We start from the raw sequence: 18,851 nt of genomic DNA, 5'->3' as shown, positions 1-18,851 counted from the left end.
AAGTCAGAGAGAGCGAACTCGTGTGGCTGGAGGGTGGGGGAACGGCTGGGGAGGCTGCAGCTCCTCCATTAAATAAACGCGCTCTTATCATCTTCCCCGCCCCCGCAGAAATGCTGCAGCATGAACCCACCGCCTAGAAGGACGGCCCCGCGCCTCCCCGGCCCCGCGCCCCGCGCCGGGCTCTAAGGCGCCGTCCGGCTCGGAGCCTGCGCGGGGGACAGACGCCGGCAGCGGCCCTACCAGCGGGATGCGCTCACCGCCGCCTTCATGCCGGGAGGGGGAACCCTGAATCGCCGCTCCGCGCCCTGCCAGCCCCTCGGGCCGTCCTCCCGCGCCCCGGCCCGGCGCCCGCTGGCAGCCCCTGCCCGCCCTCGGCCCCCGGGCCTGCGGCGGGGGCCCGCGGCACGGCCGGATCCGGAGCCGTTCACGCGTAACCCGCCGGCGGCCCCCCGCGAAGGCGTCCGCCGCAGCCGGCGGGGCGGGGGGTGGGTCCCTGAGCCCTTCGCTGCGGCAGCCGGCGGCGGTGGCGGCGGCGGGCGCCGCGCGGCGGCTGCGATCCCGTGCCCATGGTGCCGCCGCGGAAGCCGCCGGGGATGCCGGGCTGGCCGGCGGCGCTGGGGCTGCGGCTGCCGCAGAAGTTCCTGTTCCTGCTCTTCCTCTCGGGGCTGCTCACGCTGTGCTTCGGGGCCCTCTTCCTCCTGCCCGACTCCTCTCGCTTCAAGCGCCTTTTCCTGCCCCGCCGGGCCGCCGCCTCCTCCTCCTCCTCTTCTTCTTCCTCCGCCTCCTCCGCCCGCGACGCTGCCCTGCCCCGCGGCCCCCCCGCCGCCGCCGAGCCCCGCCACGCCAGCCCCGCCGCCCCCCGCCGCCTGAGGGAGCAGCTCCGCGCGGCCGGGCCGCCGGCACACACGGCGGCGGCGGCGGCGTCCCGGCAGCAGGTGCGGGGCGACGGGCGGCGACGCGAGCTCGACACGGGGGCGCCCCCCGCCGCCCGGGAGACGCGAGCTCCGTCCCGCTTCGACTACGAGCGGTTCCGCCGAAGCCTTCGCCACCCTGTGCGGGGCGGGCGGCCCGGCGAGGACCCCGACGCCCATGCCCGAAGGATGAAGATCAAGGAGGTGAGAGCCCCCCGGCTTGCCGTCGCCTCCCCTCGCGGTCTTCGGTCATCCCTCGCCCTCCCCCCGTAGCCGCTCTCTTACCTCTCCTCCCCTCCGGCCTCGTCACCCCCTCTCCTTTCCCCCGGCACCTCTCGGTGTCCCTCACGGCCTTGGCACCCCTCCTTCTCCTCAGTCACGCTCCGTCCTCCCCTTGCAGCCCTGTTGCCCCACAGTCGCCCCTTGTGGCTGCTTCGTGGTGTTGTTTCCCCTCACAGCCTTGCCCCCCTGCCCCCCAGTCATTCCTATGCCTGCCCCACAGCGTCACCCCCCCATCCGCCATCCCTCGCCCATCCCGCACAGCCTTGTTCCCCAGCAGTCTCCCTGTGGCTTCCACCCACAGCCTCAGCTGCTCCTAATCGTGCCTTGTTACCCCTGCACTCCTCATGCTCCCCTCATTTCCCCAGGGTTGCCCTGTTCCCATTTCTCAACCAGGCCACTTGAAACTCCGCCCCTCCCCCCCCCCCCCCCCCCGCCCTTTTCCCATCTCCAAGGAGGATGACATGAATCGGGGAAGGAGGGGGGACAGGACACAGGACAGGACAGGACATCTCTTTCCCTGGGGGTGTCCTGCAGCATCACTTCGCTCCTGTGATGTGTCAGCGGGTCTGTGTTTGCCTGTGTATGCATGCCTCTGCTCTCACTGGAGGTAATGTTAGGGTACACGGTAAGGTTTAACTAGAAATTAGAATGAAACAAAGGGAAATTTTATTCCGGATGTTACTGAGGGAAGAAAGTTGCTTGGTGGGAGGTGGTTGTGGTTTTGCAAAAGGCTCCTTCCCTGGGTACAAACACAAACCTGGTTGCTTCACAGTATTTGAACACACAAAAGCTGGTAGGAGATGATGAAACTGTGCTCATCTGTGGGCATGGACAGATGGGATGCACTCACATGGTCATGGGAGAGGAGGCTTGAGGCTGACTGTAAGTTATTTTGTCACATAGTCCAGGTGCAGTTGGCTCAGGACTTGTTACCTGCAAACAGTGGCTTGAAGATTGCTCTCATTTAGACCCCAACATGCCTGGGTAATGTTGGCAGCAGGGTTACATGGATGTAACGGAGGGGAGAATTTGGCCCGGTGCCTCCAGTTTGGGTATAAAAGCCTAGCAGCCATACAGATATTGCAGTGCAGTCTGTGACCTAGATAACTTAGAACTATAGATTCTGCTAGTATTAGAATGTGTTTGCCGTTTCTCTTGCTACGATGAATAAAAATCTTGTAGTAACTTTTGATTCTGTAAGCGATGACAATGAGTAAGATATGCAGATTTAATTAAGCAAAGTACTAATTTCCTGGTTTCCTTCTGTCACAGAGGAGTAGGCTATTCCATAGAGATGCTGACCCATGTTAAATAGGGATGGAAGAATAAGAATACCGAGGGCTTTCATCTACAGTAACCTGGGTTTTAAAAACACTTATAATCAGGAGGAGATTTTTTTTTTTTTTTAATCTTGTTGGTCATTAAAACAAAGGCTGCAGCTAATTCTCTGCCAGGCAACCATACACAACACACTCAGGGTACTGAGTTTCTGTGTGGTCCCGCGTGTGATTGAACTATCCTTTTATTCTACCTTTTGGCTTCAGGGGAGTCATAATATTACAGTACCTGGCCCTCTCACGTGCTTGGAGCTATGGGAATGTGTGCTTGAATAAATTGTAGCCTATGATAGTGTGACGTACTCATGAATAACCCAGCTTCCACTCTATACAAACAAATCAAATTGGAAACCAAATTTATGAGAGCTAGTGGAATTAATTCCTTCATTTGTTTATCACTTTGTTTGCTTTATCACATAAATGCTCTTTATGTGATGTGAGAGACGTGTGTTATGTAATGTGTATAGATAATGTGTGTTAGGTAATGTGTGCTGTAGCAGTGAGTCTCTCTTCTCTCCTTCTTCCAGAGCTGTAGGCCCTGTAATTCGCTGAAATGTGTTCTGAACTGTCACGATACTTTAGGTTTTCTTTTTCCCCACTTTAGCTGCTCTTACAGGTCAGCAGATTTGTAATGGGCAGGATTGATATGGATGGAATTTGTTGATCCCCATCTGCCTGCCAGAGCCTAGTTGAAAGCTAGGAGAAGGGCTGATGCCAAACACAGAGACTTGGAACTTTGTTTTCTGTTAGGACCCTTCAATCTGAGCAGGGGTCTGAGCTATCTCCTCTTTTCCACCCAACCTCTAAGCTTTTTGAAGCCAAAGAAGAGGGTATGACAGTAGTATCTGGGCTGCTATCTGTGTGCCCCGTAATGTGGCACTGCAAGGTCTTTTTTTTCTGCTTAAAAGGTAATGTTGTACAGAGTGTAAAACTCCCCACTGTGGTGTTGTCTTCTTTACTTTTGTTGGGGAAAGCTCTGAGCAGCACTAGGGGCACCAGAGCTGTTTGCAGATTAAGGAGCCCAACCAGAGGGTATATCTGCTATGCTGACTCTGTGCTTTGAATGCTGTGTTTCCTACTGGTGCTGAGCTGAACAAGAGGTGGATTAGCAAATTTAAATTATATGTATGTCTGTTAGAGGTAAGTACTGCAATGAGCTGGGCTGACAAAGGGCAGGCAAGTATTCTCCTTTGCACTGGTGGGTAACTTATCGGTGTGGCAGGCTTCTTAGGTTTAGTTTATCTTTTTAAAGACAAGTCCAGAGTCAATAAGCAGTTCTTTCCCTTAGAAGAAAAAAGAAAACACCTGTATTTCACAGGCTATTTTTGCAAAAGGTCATTGGTTACCTGAAGAATTGCCTAGGATATGCAGCTGTGTGTTATTGTGAGCAGCCAAGTACAGTGGGCACTCAAACCTTTTGAAGAAGTTTCCAATAAAATCAAATAGCCATCTCCCCACGTTAAAGGTTGGGAAATTAAAAAAGATCTTGGATGCACCTCTTAAACTGACTTCTGAAAAATGTATTGGTTCTATAATTGATTAATCATGCATGGCTTCACAGGGAATAGTATTTGGCACATGTGGAAAAAAAACAGCTAATGACTGATGTTCAAAAACAAGCACAAAAAATGTATTTGTAGTCAGAAAGTGACTGCAAAGATGCCACAGTGGGAGTCCATATTTATTCGCTTTCAACAATTTCCAGATCAAATTGGCTCAGTGAAAAGTCAGAATGATTTTCCTTTCAACTGCTGCTACTGCAAGCTCAGCCTTAGATCTGGGAAAATCAAACTCCGTGGTTTCTGTCTTTTGCATCGTAACAAGTAATAAAGATTTTGCTGTTGGAGCTGAGCTGACAGTTTTGTTGATGATGGATGAAGCAGAACAGACTGTTCCTTGCAGTCCCGCTCCTGCGTGTCTCATAGGTAGGGAAGTGGTGTGGAGAGAACAGCATTCCTATGAAATATTTTTATGCCAGCCCTGCAAATACCATCTAGTGCTTAAGAACAACCACTACAACCAGCTAGACCTGCAAGTGTCCATCGAAGTGGAATAAGCGGGCTTTCTTCCAGTCACGAACATCAGAGAAAACAGGTGAATGCTGAAATAGACTTGCTGGTTCTTTCACTCTTCAGATACAAAAGGCAAGTTTCCTTGCCTGACGTCAGAGAATACCTAATAGTTTAACTTGACCGAGTCCATTATCCCTTTTGAATAAGTGAATATGTCAAATTCCCGAGTTTTTCAGTCCTTTGCTGGAATTGTACTCTTGGGTTTGAACCATACATTCATCTCTCTCACGATTAGTAATACTGAAGTGTATTTATTTTGCACTGCAGTTGTTTTCATCCTGGCTTTTCTTTTCGTTTCACCTTGCTGTCCTCTTGTAAGACAGCTCTAAAGATGTATTTGCTTTTGAAAATTGGAACACAGGAAAGAAGCCCATCAGAGTCCATGCACAGAGTTATCTCGCATCATTCTGCAGGTTAGCAGGCACCTGTTAAGGTAGTCTTCTAAACACAAATATGTTGACGGTTTGTCACCAAAAGATAATTGACAAGAAACAGAAATGTTATTGGGACTTAAACTCTTGTGGAAAGTTTGGTGTTGGTGGTTGAGTTTGATTTGTGTGATTTTGACAGTCCTGACTAGCGATCCCTTCTGTAGTGAAAAAGAGCATCTTGCTGGGGCAGAGATGGGGAAGTCTTGCATTTTATCCGTCTGAATCTCTGCCGCAGACCTGACCCCTGGTGGGAAGTGTGTCCCTGTCAGATGCTGATTTAGTCTTGCACACTTTTGTGGAGGCAACCTATAGATATTCTTAGGGGATTTTGCACAGAGGCATAAACACTGAGAACTAGATTAAAGAGGAACTAGATTAAAAAACAATTCTCAGTTTGTGTTACAAATTGTCCTGATGGTATGATGCTGCGTGTCGTGTTATCAGGCATCCTGTCTGAGCTGTCACTTCTCTGAAAGCAGCAGTAAAATCCCCGAAAGTTTCCCTATTCTGTGCACCTTGTTTTTGCATTTGTTCCAAATGCCTTTCCTTTCTGTAATCTGGGGATGAACAATGCTACAAGCAAATAATCCGTCAGTGCATTCAGCGCATGTGTAACACCACACAGTTTCCAGATGGAAGAGTCTCTCCTCATGCCTTTCTATCGGAGTGAGGCGCTTGGAAAGCATCTAATCCTTTGTGGTGGTCAAATGTAAATCCAGTGACTTCTGGCAGACCTACTTTTGACAATGGGAATAAAGAAAAATGTTCTCAGTAAAATACTTACTGTAATGGAATAGAATGCAGTATATCTGACTGGTTTGGGGTCATCAATCAGACCATAATTCTTTTTCTGGGGTAGAACTGCCTTTGCAATAAGAGTTTCTCTGCAGTTTGAAGCACTGACTGACTTCAAGCTTGCTATAATTTTCATTTGTTCCAGGCTTTTTCTCATTCATTTATTTACTCCATGAAAAAGGGCATTATATACTGTAAATCCCACAAATGGTGCAAACAATATATCTTTTGCTCCGCTAGACTCTGGTGACTTCACGCAAATAAAACTTAGACCTAACCTGTCCAAAGTTTGTTTGAGCTGTAGGATATGCAGTTAATCAACTAGGATTAACTTTGATTCTAGGAAGTGGAGAAGATGAGATTGAGTAGAGGCAAAAAGCTTCAACCACCGTGTGCTTTGGTCTATACTTAGAATTTGTTCTCAGAAACGTTGCCATTCTCTTACAATCTAGCATCTCATTAAGACACTGTAACTGCAAAATCAGCTGCTTTTGCTGACATGTTTCCAGATTTAGATGCAGCTGGATTCAGCCGTGTCTTAATGCCTGAGATGGTACTGTCAACTGATTTTTTATTATTATTTATTTTTTCCCCCCTCTTTACACAGTTAAATCTAGTTGCATTAGGAATTTAATTAGGAGTTAGTATAATTGTGTTTTTCTACTCTTCCTCCCATTCAGCTTTCCTGGCAGGGGCAGTGAATCAGGAAGACTCAAGTTCTATTTCTGTCCTTATCACTAACACTAATGACTTTGGGCTGCTAAGTGCTGTATTTTTCTTGTTCCTCCAGTGCAGATGTGCCTGCTAGTCTTGCCTTTTTTCTGATTGTGGCAGGGAGGGAATGCTTGCCTCTGTTGATTAGAGGTGAATAACCGATCTTTAGTTTGGCCCCTCTTTCTGGGAACAGCAAGCAGAAGGTGAAACTTCTTTTTTTCTCCTTTCTAAATGCAGGATACCGAACGGTGCCTTGTGGCTATGTGATGAAAGATAATTTCTTCTAATTTCAAGAAGAATTCCTCCATTGCTTCCAGTGATGGAGATCAGTTTTCTAAGCAATGGACTGCTGCGTCTGACAATTTTGCAGGAGAGAGTGGGCTGTGGTGGTAAATAATGCCATGAGAACCATCCATGCAAATTTGAAAACAACCTGCCAAGGCTTTGCCAGGCCTACCACTTGATTGAGTTACTCTGTTGTATTTACTTCTAGATAAATTATTTGCTACATGTCACTTTACAGTATCTATCTATCATCTAACACTAAATAATCGGCAGATGTATTTACGGTCAATAGGTTGACAAGGTTTTGAATTTTATTTTAGAAGCTGTTACAAAGAGCTGGATCATATGGGTGGAGTTGCGTATTCAGTCTGGTTCTTTGGGTATAGAAACATGAGCTTTTACCTTGCGTTTAAGGAAAAACTGGATAAAATAGTGGCAAAAGCAGCTGTCGGAGAGCTGATGCTTTCCTGAACTTTGAGCTTTGTTTCGGAGGATATATTTGTAGAAATTTGCTTTTGAGGAGGCAGGAATTAGTTGTTTTTTGTTTAGGTCTTTTAAGGAAGAGTAGTGTGAGTGTGCATGTGTGTTAGAACTGCTGCCTTGCAGTCCTCAGGGAAAGTTTAATGTGCTGAGCATAGGCGGGACAGTTCATGTATCCCAGAAGGAATTGTTTGAGTTGGAACAGGTTTCTCAGAAATTGCCCAACCCATCTGCAGGCTGTCTCTTAGGAAAACACTTTTGAGTTTTGATAGGAAGATGCCAAAATGCCATGGATCTTCCCCTTCTTCCTTATGAAGGTATTCTGTTAATTAATAGAAAGAAGGCTTCTGTGCAGTGCTAGACCATTTTCTTTGCTTGCTCACCACAGAATTAGGTGCATTGTGTACCTCTGTAGTGTTGCTTTGCCAAGTTGTATGTGTAAGTGCTGTGAGGTGGGCAGATAAGATGGTAGGTGGTTTTGGACTTTGAGTTTCATTATCAGAATCATAATGAAACGTGAAAACTCAGAAATTAACATCCCTGTATTTAGGTATGTGTCAGCTTTGGCCTTACGTTTTTATCCCATTTTAATTATTGTTCTGAAATATCAGTGCTCCTCACAAAGGTCAGTAATCTAGAGATTGAGGCGTGTTTCCAAAATTCCCCCATGGTTTGCACAGCCCAGGCCAAAAGTGGATTCTCAGTGTGTCTAATATTGTGGTACTTCTGAAATGTGCCAGTCCCAAGTTTTGCACCAGGAGCATTGGGTCTAAAACACCTTAGCAAAGTGTTCAATGCAGTCCCAGTCATCAGTGTTCCATGCAGATTAAGCTTTTATAATTAATGGCCCATTGATTGCCGGTTTTAGCAGTGACTGGGCAAATATCATCCCTTCCCAGAACTGAAGTTCAGAAAACTTTTTGTTCCATTAAGTGCTTTAATTCAAACTTTCTTTTTGCAGATGATGAAATTTGCTTGGGATAGCTACAAACAATATGCATTTGGAAAAAATGAACTACGACCACTGACTAAGAACGGCCACATTGGTAACATGTTTGGTGAGTTCTGCATCAATTCCAATGTAAACTCACTGCATTTTTAAGGTCATGCCTGCTATTATGTTAATTCCTTTCTATGCAGTGTGGTGAGGGTATCTGCAACAGCTTTGATCTATCTTCTTTCCACTTTTATGAAGTGATACACACAGCACAGCTCCTAGGAGTTGCCTACCCCTGTCTTATTGCTGGGAATATCATTCCTACAGGCATCGCTGAATGCTCAGACTGTATCAATTCTGTGTACAGATCTAGCATCAAACATGTCTAGGAACAATGCTAAATCCATGCATTGTCTATTAAAACATGAAGTCAGTCCCAACCTGACAATGCTGCTGTTTAAACTTATGCATGTCAGACCAAACTGAGCATTTTCTCTCGTATTGCTCCACTGTTGAGCAGGATGTAAATTCCATGAAATATTGAATGAGTGAACGAATATTAAATTTTCTTTTATACTATGTGGTTACTTGCTTGCATAATTTTACTCTTTAACAGATTACTTTTTTTAATTATGTGAGCCAGAATCTGCTTTAGCAGCCCTTTCTCACCCCTCTTTGGAGAAAGCTTGCTATCCAGGGTTCTTTTGGCTTCTTTCCCCAGGACTGTTTTTCAGAGATTTTCCTAGATTCCCTCATCCAGAGTAGACTAGAATAGAGTTTTTTAGTGATCAAATAATCTGTGAACTTTATTTCCTCGGGGTAAAGGGATTCGACTACTATAGTAGGAAGAAACATTCCCATTTCTGTTTTTGCACTCTCTGGGTGTCCTAGCCCTTCTCTTAATCAGTTTGTATGACATGCAGCCTTGAGAACTTGAGATTTGTGTGAGAGTGGGTGTTTGAAGGTGGAAATAGCATCACATATCCTGTAGGATGGCCATAATCTTAAAGAGCAGCAGCCCTGTTTGGCCTCTGAATTGCAAGTGCAGATAGCCCTGATGGAGATGTCAGAGAACAGACTGGCTTGCAGTTCAACCACAGCACTGGGAGAAACCTTAGGGTTCTGCTTGTGGCACCACTATCAAATCCTTTAATTGCCATGGATAAGGCACTTGTCTCTTCAGTTCCTGCAGAAGTATCGGAAGAGTTAACTGTTTGCAGTATCTGTAAGTTGCATGGAAGTTGCATTAACAATTGTTGGGGTCTGGAGGAAGCAGTTTGGGAAGCATGCATTGTAATAGCACAGGCTGCATATGACCAGCCACTGCTCTTACTCGTTCTCACTTCCATCAGGAGCAATGATTTGTGTTTGTTCTTCTTTTGTCATCTTCTTTGCCCACCCCAAGAATACTGATTCCTTACTTAAGAATTAGCATTAACTTTAGCACATAGTTAAGCATTTTGCAACTTTTCCATTCTGGCAAACTTGTCAGAATTCCTCAAGGAGTGTGCCTGTAAACAGACAAAAATGCTGAAAGCTTTTAAATGCATTTATCATGACAAAACAGTTGGCAGAACTTAGGCTTGTTTGTAGCATGTCTGTGAGCACTCTTAAGGAAAATGGTTTGGAGCACAAGAATTTGCAGCCAATTGTGGAAGAGAAAGTACATGGCATATTTCAGCTTCTCAATAGTCTTTTCCTCCTTCCTTGATACCGTGACTATGGCAGATCACAAACTCAGCTCAAGTCAACAATGTTGTAATGTTGAAAAAGAAACAAGTCTCACCTCTGGATGGGTAACTAGCGTGTGTTTTACACAAGGCATGGAAAGGCTCCCATTCTCCACACTGGCAGAGACTCAGCTAGGACAGCATCCACTTCAAGAAACATTTGGCTCATCCGGAGAGTTTGGAGGGGAGCAACTGAGGAGAAGGCCATAGAACGTGACCTACAATTAAGCTGGAAAGGTCTGGGGTTGCTAACCCTTGAGTGGATAAAAATGAAGAGAACTTGGTATCAGTTTTCAAAGACACAGAGACATACTGCAATGTGTAAGACAATAAACCATTCTCCATATCCATGGGGAGAAACAAAGAAGTCACATCTTAACTTTCATCAGGAGAGCAGGGTCAGACACCAGCACAAGCTTTAAAATTGTAAAGCACTGAAGTAGAATACCTGTAGTGACTTTCCGACTTTGGATACCTTATGGATGGCTTAAGAAGAGTAGAAGTAAATGACCTCTCACTGTTTTTCATTCTGTGATTACTCACTAAGATGAATGAGAACTGCAGGTCCCCAAAAAGTCTCACAAAGATGCCCCTTGGAGATGCACCAAAGTGATACTGGGGAAAAAAAAGTGATACATAATATGCTTTTTGGTGGTTTGACTCCCTGCAAACCCCCAGAGCTACCTTAGTGACAAGAGCACATCACAGTTACAATTTTGGATGTACACAAAAATCAGGAAATTAAAAATGCTGGTTCCCGTAGCAACCAGGATGCAGCCTGCCAACAGAGAAGAAATGTTCTCGCCTAGTCAAAAGGTGTAAATTTTAATGCCTGAAGGCAACTTTTATCTCCAGATGATTGAAGAGGGCCTCAGTGAAGTCATTGAAAGCTCTCTACTCTCATTTGCAGAGAAAAGCCCTATCCTTACTTCCTTCATTGCTGAATTACCTGCTCTTGCTTGCAGAACACAGCACAGAGTTGAGTTTGGAAATCAAGATGCAAGACAGACAAATCATGGCTGCTGTGAAGACCATAACCTAGAAGACTATGATCTTGGACCACTCTGCATTGCAGTATTCACAAAATGCTTACCACGACACTCTGAACACATAGATCCACCCTTGAAAACAGTGAAAAATCTGAAAGTTGATGTCTATGGGATAATGTAATAACTACTGATTAAGAGAGGTAAGAGACTTCTTTTGTCGCAAAAGGTAGCACAGATGAAAAAAATAATGTCAGAAACAAATACCTGGCAAAGTTATAGCAAATGAATTTCTGCAGCAGGTGCCATATGAAATGTAAATAAAAAATTGTCCAAATCTAACTGTAATCCAGATGAATATCCAATGAGATACATAACAAAAGTGGCAAGAAACTTCAGCAATAGCACAAGAAAAAATATGATAAAGCAGTAAACGTGAAATCTAACACAACAAAGCCAGTTCTGAACTTGTCTAATCTCTTCAGAAGTTTCAAGAATGGAATAAGAGTGAATTAAAGCAAGGAATGTAAGTGGGTTTTCTACTACACAGTTCATAGTTACTCATCTCCTCTGAATAAATGAAGAAAACTAAATACAGGAGGATAAAGATAAGCAAGTCATGAATCTCAAGACACTTCCAACATATTTAACAAATAACTGAAAATGCATCTTTTAAGTATTTTTAACTTGCTCTGCTTCCTAATATAGTTTCTAGTAGCGCAGGTGGGTTTGTGTCTGCAGCAGAAATTCCATGAAGCATTTGACTGCAAATTGTGGCTAGAAGACAAACTGCTCTCAGCATTTCTGAAAGACAAATTCTTTCCAAAGCAGAGGTACCTGTGTAGTCAGGGGCTTCAAGTTTAGTATTGAACTCTGAATATTCCTTTTTATAATCTACTCAGCACAGAGTGGTGCCATTAAGATACTTGGAGTGGATACTAGATGTCAGTTGTATCCAACTGGATGTGCCAAATCTCCAAACAGCCTTTGGTGTGAAGTTGCCACCAACATTTCCATAGTCCAGAGAAGAATCAGTGAAGTACAGCGACACCCACTCTCGATTGGCTGCCTGTTAATCACACGCTCAATAACTCTGAAGATCAGACAATTATTTCGGCATAATTAGTGTCTGGAATGAGGCACAAGCAACATATATAAAGGGGGCATTAAAAAAATGCCTAAAGACAAGCTCACTGTATTTTCTTTTTTTTTAATACAGCCCCCTGGAGAGTGAAAAAGGAAAGCCAAAAATCCAGTCACAGCCTGGATCATTCCCCTGTCTGCACAGTAACAGGGCTGCTCACGCATGTCTTACTTCCTCCACAATGCTGTAATGTTCTATTCCTCAGTGCTCCTCAGCATCTTGAAAAGAGCTTCTATAGAATGCTCTCTAATCATAACAGTTCAACAGGATTTTTTTTCTTCTAGTGTTTTTTGTGCTACTTTAATGGTTGTTTTTCCTAATTTTTTGTTCCTTCTCTTCCATTTTGCTGTGAGCAGTAGTTCTAACAAATTCCAAGACACACTCCTACTTTTAGGTCTCATTAAACTCAAAACTCTGCTCAGGGTCAATGGAAAGTTCATGAAATTTGCAAGGGAGCAGAGGATGACTAATGGTTTTACACTGAGATGATGTGAATTCTGCTCGGTTTCCTGCTAAAGACAGGCCCAGACCAAATCCTCACTGTCCGGTCTTTGCAGCTGTCCTCATATCTAAAGAGCTGCACAGAGATTGTGGATGCAAACATACAGACACTGGAAGGTGCGCCTGTGCTTAGCATCGTAGGTCAAGACTGTTCCCCACTGAATTTTCTGAGTTTGTTCTTTTATTTTCTAAGATGTAAGTCTCAGCTGAAGGGAGATAAATTTATTTGGTTCAAATCAAACATTTTCAAGAATTGTTCACACAATGAAGCTGATCTGGTCTAGCTCAACCCAAGAATAAGGGCTTTAATAGCAAAGGTGTTTGAAGAAGCCCACAGGACACCACATGGGACATTAACATTTTTTTTTCCCATTTAAACTTTTCAAATGAGCGTTTCAAGCTTACAAGGCACTGCTGTAGTAAGTTTAAATCTCTGTGTGAGGTTTAGGATTCAGTGGAACCCTGATGTTTGAGCTAATGTTTGACACAGCAATTTGAAGGAAGCCACCATTCTTTGCATGACCCAAGGAGAAAGCAGAGCAGGAACGGGTCTCTTGCAGTAGTAATGACAACCTTGGTGTCTGGAAAGAGCGATATTAGGCAGGTGGAAGGCGGGAGGGGGGAAGTAGCAGGGATAAACGTCAGCTCTTATATGGATTACGCAACCAATCTCCAACAACTTTGATAATAGTAGGTTATCTTGATTCACTAATTCACGTTGACAGGAATCAAGTTTGTTGCTACACATTTCAGTGACAGCAAAAACCGATGTAAAGCTAAAATGCCCTTCCTCTGAAAATAATATTCATCTGGGTAACATTACACGTGAAAAAAAAAAGATGCCAGAGAGCAACAGTGTTTCAGCAACATCTTCATTACGGTATATTTTTCTCTTTTAAAAGCCCATGAAGACAACTGCATAACATAATGTGCAATAGGCAGCAGAAATAATTCAGCACACAAATTCAGAGAGCAATTATTACTATTACTATCATTATTTTAACCACATAAAAAGACTCCAGGGTTTTGTAATTTTGTGATCATAGGGAAACAGACTCGGGCAGAACAGAAAATTTGCACCAAGTGATTGCACAATTGGAGGTTAGCATGTCTCTTCGGGTGGCCAGAATGGTGTTACATTAGTATTTTCATCCGATTACCTTTCCTGTGTTAAATATTCATACATCACCGCCTGTTGCTTCTAATTGAGGTGGGCACATTTCCTGATTGCTTGATAGTTTCTTAGCTAAGTCCCTGATGATGAAGGAAGCAGCAATTTGGAAAATGTTTGGCTTGATAGGCAAGACTCGATGGTTGAAGGGACTAACTCTGAGACAGAAAGCCTTCCATGTCCAATTGAGCCCAGCACCTGAGGTGGCAGGTAAAGAGCTCTCTCACTTCTGTTAGCAGTTCCCGTGAAAGGAGCTTGTTATTATAAATCCATCTCCAAGCAGTATCAATGAGAAAAATAACCAGAAAAAAAAAAAAACAAAAACAAGACAGGAGCACTCAGAGGCGCATGCTTTTCAAACTTGTGTTTTATCAAGACACTGATTTTAATTAAAACTAGTTAAATTTTTTGAAGCTTTCACTACCAGCAAAATGAGAAGGGATCTCAGTGTTTTCAGTTCTTGTTTTGCCCTGTGTCACTTGTTCTCTAAGAGGTGAAGATAAATAGCTAGTAACAATTGGAGTGTTTTGTGTGAGCAGTTAACAAGTTCATCATGTTTTGTAGAAACTGCTTCCTAATTTTTATTCCAAACAAGATTTCAGCACTAGTTTTTGTTTTGACAAATGTGTTTTGACAAAAACGGTGAAAGCCAAGACCTTTCATTTTTGATCTAGGTTTACATTGCACTGATCTAAATTCCTTCACCTTTTATTCTTGCCTTTCAGTTGTAAACTTGTCGTGGTGGTTTTACTCAGCTGGGCAGCTGAGGCCATTTTCCCTTGTCTTATTACTTGGTGCCTGGGAGAAGAGCCCTATCCCCACCTTGATAAATGGCACAAAGAACAATTTTATTCAAGGGAGATAATGTTTAAAAGCTGGTGAAGATACTTGTCTCATGCTGCTTGGGAATCCTTGCTCCTTTTCCAGTATGTCATTGCATCTAGGTGCACATTACATTTAGCATTATTCCCATGCATTTAGACAGCAAAGCTGGTGAGAGTTGAGAGAGACTGCCTTGTTGTGTGCGCTGTATGTTTGGCTTTTGCAGCAGAGCGGCAGTACTTTAGATCACACACATACAAGCTGTCATGCTTACTGGATCCTCAGACACAAAGTAGACATGGGAGTTAGGCAAAACCATTAGTAAAAGGCTTATCTCCTTCCTGATGAGCAGGACTATTAAAGAACCCAATCTTAGCTGCTAATTTCCTGAAGCATCAGTTTTACAGCTTTTGTAACAACTCTTAAGGGACAGGCAGCCTTGCATCTGGGAGTTCTTCAAGTTGCATATCTGGCCTGTGATCTGGCCCCTTCCATCAGAAGAGGCCTATGCTTGTAACTGGGTTAGAAAGAGGCTGAATTTGGGTTTGCAGATGAACACAGATTAGGGGTGCAATTGTGTAAACATTTTGGCCAAGATAAGAACTGAAAAACGAGGCCAAGGATTGCAGTCATGACTGGTGTTCTAACGTGCAGACCTTGAGCTGTTCTTCGGGGGTATTTTTTCAGAACATTATCAGGCCTTTGAAAATTGTGCCTCTCCAAAGCAACATGTTTTGGGTAGTGGAGCTCACTAGTCCTGTCAGAAGAATCAGAAAAAGTGGCTAGTCTGGATCCCATCCAGAAATCCCCATTACTGGGACTGGAAGCTGCTGCCTGTCTCAGCTCCTGCAGATTTATTTAGAGGTAAAAAAGAGTGCACAAATGGGGCTTCATCACACTTTTCTGTTTGCAGGAGGTCTTCGAGGAGCTACAGTGGTAGATGCCTTAGATACTCTGTACATCATGGAACTTGAGGAGGAATTCCAAGAAGCAAAAAAATGGGTGGAGAAGAGCTTTGACTTGAATGTGGTAAGTCAGTTTCTGGCAATGTCTGTCTGTATCAGACAAATGCTCAGTGCGTGTTTTGCCAGTTCTAGTTACAGAGCCTTCTCTAAGAACCATTTGAGGAGGGGACATATGAAGAATGCAGGGGAAGAAACACTCAACTCACAGATCATTTTAATTAATTTATTTATTTGTTTTTTAAGGCCAAAGGGACTGCTGCGATGATTCGCCCAATCTTCTCCCTATATGTAGCAAAGGCTTCCAGGCAGGGATCACTGGATCAAACTCAATGTCTGACTGAAAATGAAATTCGGTGTTTAATGTTTTGTTTTTGTATTCTGGTCTCGGCTGTACAACAGCTATACTTATAGGATACTCTGTAGAATTTCTTTTCATGAAAGAACAAGTTCTGCTTCATCTTGGTAAAACGTCTGTCTAAGATAAAGCAAGTTTTCTTTTTACATGCTGTAGGTTAAGATTAAAAACACTGATCTCCTTCACTGGGTCCTTTGCTGGTATGCAAAGCCGTTGCTGAGGCTTGTGCAGTGGAAATGTAGTGCCTTGACAGCAAAGTGGGAGCACATATTGAGCCTAGCTTTGAAAGGAAGGGCATCATCTCTGAAAATGGCTGAAGATGGTCATTCTCTGTGGTCCTTGAAGGTTTCCTAGCCACTTTTTCTTAGAGCTAATGTTAGATTTGATGGGACTCTGGGACAATACATCCTTTGCAGTGCTATCAAATGAAGGATGCTGTCCCTGTCAGTACATAAAGGAGGCTTATAAGAAAGCATGAGAGGGAATCTTTGTCAGGGAGTGTAGTGATAGGACAAGAGGTAATGACTTTAAACTGAAATGTGGTAGATCCAGATTAGATTTGAAGAAGAAATTCTTGCTTATGAGGGTGGTGAAGCAGTGGAACAGGACATCCATCAAAGTGTTGTCTGCCCCATCCCTGGAAATGTTCAAGGCCGAGTTGGATCAAGCTTTGGGAAACCTGGTCTAGTGGGATGTGTTGGAGGTAAATGATCTTCAAGATCCCGTCTAACCCAAGCCTTTCTGTAATTCGTGGGAGAGCAGATGGGATCACATCAGTGGTGTACAGAGAATGTTAAAATCAAAGTGCAGTTCAAACTTTTATTTTGTAATGCCAGCCTACTTGTCTGTCATGAAAAATGGTTCTCCTCATGAGAAAAATGAATGCAGTTACCTTTGTGGAAAAACATCATTTGGGAGTGCATGGCTAGCACTCATGTATTCATAAAAGGAAGACCACATCTGATAAACTTGCTGAATGCTCGCAGCACATTACTGAATTGATAAACAAGGGACAAAATCAACTGGGAAATTAATTTATTTGGATTTCATAAAAGCTTTTAATCTTGGCCTGCAGAATAGATTGATCTGCATAGACAAGAATGAATGCTATGGATTGATAGGTGGTGTTAGAATGCACAGCAGAGGGAGAAAAGAGGGGAAATGAATTTAAAAATGGCTTTGTACAAAAGACTCTGACAGTCCGGAAGAGTGAGGCAGGAACTCCCAAGATGCACAAGATCTGTTTGGAACTGGATGCTCTGCTCTGCCTAATGCTATTTCAGTCATTATCTCAATAAAGTATTTGCTCTGATTTGAAACCTGCAGATATTTGGAAATGAGAGGCTAGTGCAGAGGTTCAGGTCTACTTTCCCCTGCTCACTGAAGGTGTTGTGTTGGTGGAAGATCTTTCTGTTTTGTGCCTTTATGCATTTGCATGAGGGTAGGAATCATTTATCAGACAGATTCACCGGCACATTTTCAATGCACTCATTTTGACATTTGCTGATCATCAGCTGAGTAGGCAGAGCAAAATGATTTCCAGGTGAGTGTGTTCTTGAGTGATTCAATGAGCCATATTCATCTGTGTCTGCTAGCTCTGTTGGTGGGGCACACATACATCATGCAGTTTGTTTCTTCATAAACATGCCTATGACATACATCAGGCTGTGGTCATTTCTGTTCCTGCAAACTAGGGTGAGTCTTTGAATGACAGGAAGTACCTCACGCAGGAAATGCATTTCATCTATCTATTGCAGTGATCTCTTCACAAAAAATGGAGAAAATATGTTTTCCATGTGGCTGTACCATTTTTTCTTTAAATAAAACGTTTCAGAGGGCATTTTTTCCGCTAACCTAACTCACAGATCTTTGCAAAGTGTAACCCAAGACAGGGTTGAAGTGATGGACAGTACACCTGCCCTAACTGATTTACGTATCATTAGCTTCTGATAAATGGGCAATTTCAATATTTCTCTTCCCTTCATGCTCTACCTGTCACTGTAAAGCAAATAGCTAAAAGCTTTGAGATCTTAGATGAAGAAGTGTGTTACAGTGTTAGTGAGAACTGGGAGACTTCAGCATCTGCCTACAATCTGTTTGCCTTAGCTGCCATTTGTGTGTGCAGACTTTGCAGTCAATTATATCATTTTGTGTTTTCAGAATGGAGAAGCATCCTTGTTTGAGGTGAACATCCGCTATATTGGAGGACTGTTGGCAGCGTACTACTTAACTGGAGAAGAGGTTTGCTTCAGCAGCATTTTCCAGCAACTTTTCTCTGTGTATCAGAGTATCCCATCAGCCTATACAACTACAGTCTAAACCTATAATTTGTATGTGTATTGAAATGCTACTAATGTTCTTTTAACTGCCTCACATAATTACCTTGCATAGACCATGCCTGGCTCACTTGCACACATTTTTCTTGTGTGGGCAATTCTAGCAATATACATTTTTCACTTGGACGCATTGCTCCCCAGTGAAATGCCATGTGCAGTGATCTTTGCATTTGTTCCTTTGCATTCTAAACTTTGGCAGTATTTCATCAAACATCACTCCAGGTTCTGCCTCAGACTAAGGAGGGCAACTGGTTAGTAGCCCTTGCTCCAAACTCTGTCTGGACAGTCTCTCTGTTGCAGTAGCTTGTAAGATAAAGTGCCGTGGGGCACAAGGAAGGAAGGGGTTGTCAAACTGCCATGCAGAGTACCTGAATCTTGCCAGCTCACATGCCAAAGTGATATAGCTCCACAAATAGTCCGTTTGCCTAGTAGGGACAGGAGCACATGTCTTAGGGGGTCACAGCACCTCTTGTAGAATGGTGGAGCAGCCATTCAGTGGATGCTCCCATCCTTCAGCAGTTCTGCGTGAAACAGGAGTCATTTACTGCCACTTCTCTTCTTTCTCTCCAGCCCTGTAGAGGCCAAAGCTTAATGCCA

General features: G+C 43.8%; 1 protein-coding gene across 4 annotated transcripts in view; it reads left to right on the top strand.

Annotated features, from left to right (window-relative positions):
- MAN1C1 (mannosidase alpha class 1C member 1) overlaps positions 1–18,851 on the top strand; it is a 36,765-nt gene that overhangs the window by 867 nt on the left and 17,047 nt on the right. For 2 of the 4 annotated variants that reach the window (XM_084300722.1, XM_084300723.1), the window contains exons 2-5: positions 109–1,115; positions 8,269–8,365; positions 15,512–15,627; positions 18,079–18,159. In XM_084300722.1, the coding sequence (XP_084156848.1) occupies positions 567–1,115; positions 8,269–8,365; positions 15,512–15,627; positions 18,079–18,159 (843 nt within the window). In that variant the 5' untranslated portion in view covers positions 109–566. Of the gene's footprint in view, positions 1–108; positions 1,116–6,811; positions 6,932–8,268; positions 8,366–15,511; positions 15,628–18,078; positions 18,160–18,851 lie in introns of those variants that run through there. The other 2 variants (XM_084300725.1, XM_084300724.1) reach the window with 2 other exon arrangements.

The sequence above is a fragment of the Netta rufina genome (assembly GCF_964035555.1).
Source record: "Netta rufina genome assembly, chromosome: 23".
Lineage (NCBI taxonomy): Eukaryota > Metazoa > Chordata > Aves > Anseriformes > Anatidae > Netta > Netta rufina.
The sequence above is the reverse complement of the archived record's forward strand: the minus strand, read 5'-3'. Positions and strand labels throughout refer to the sequence as shown.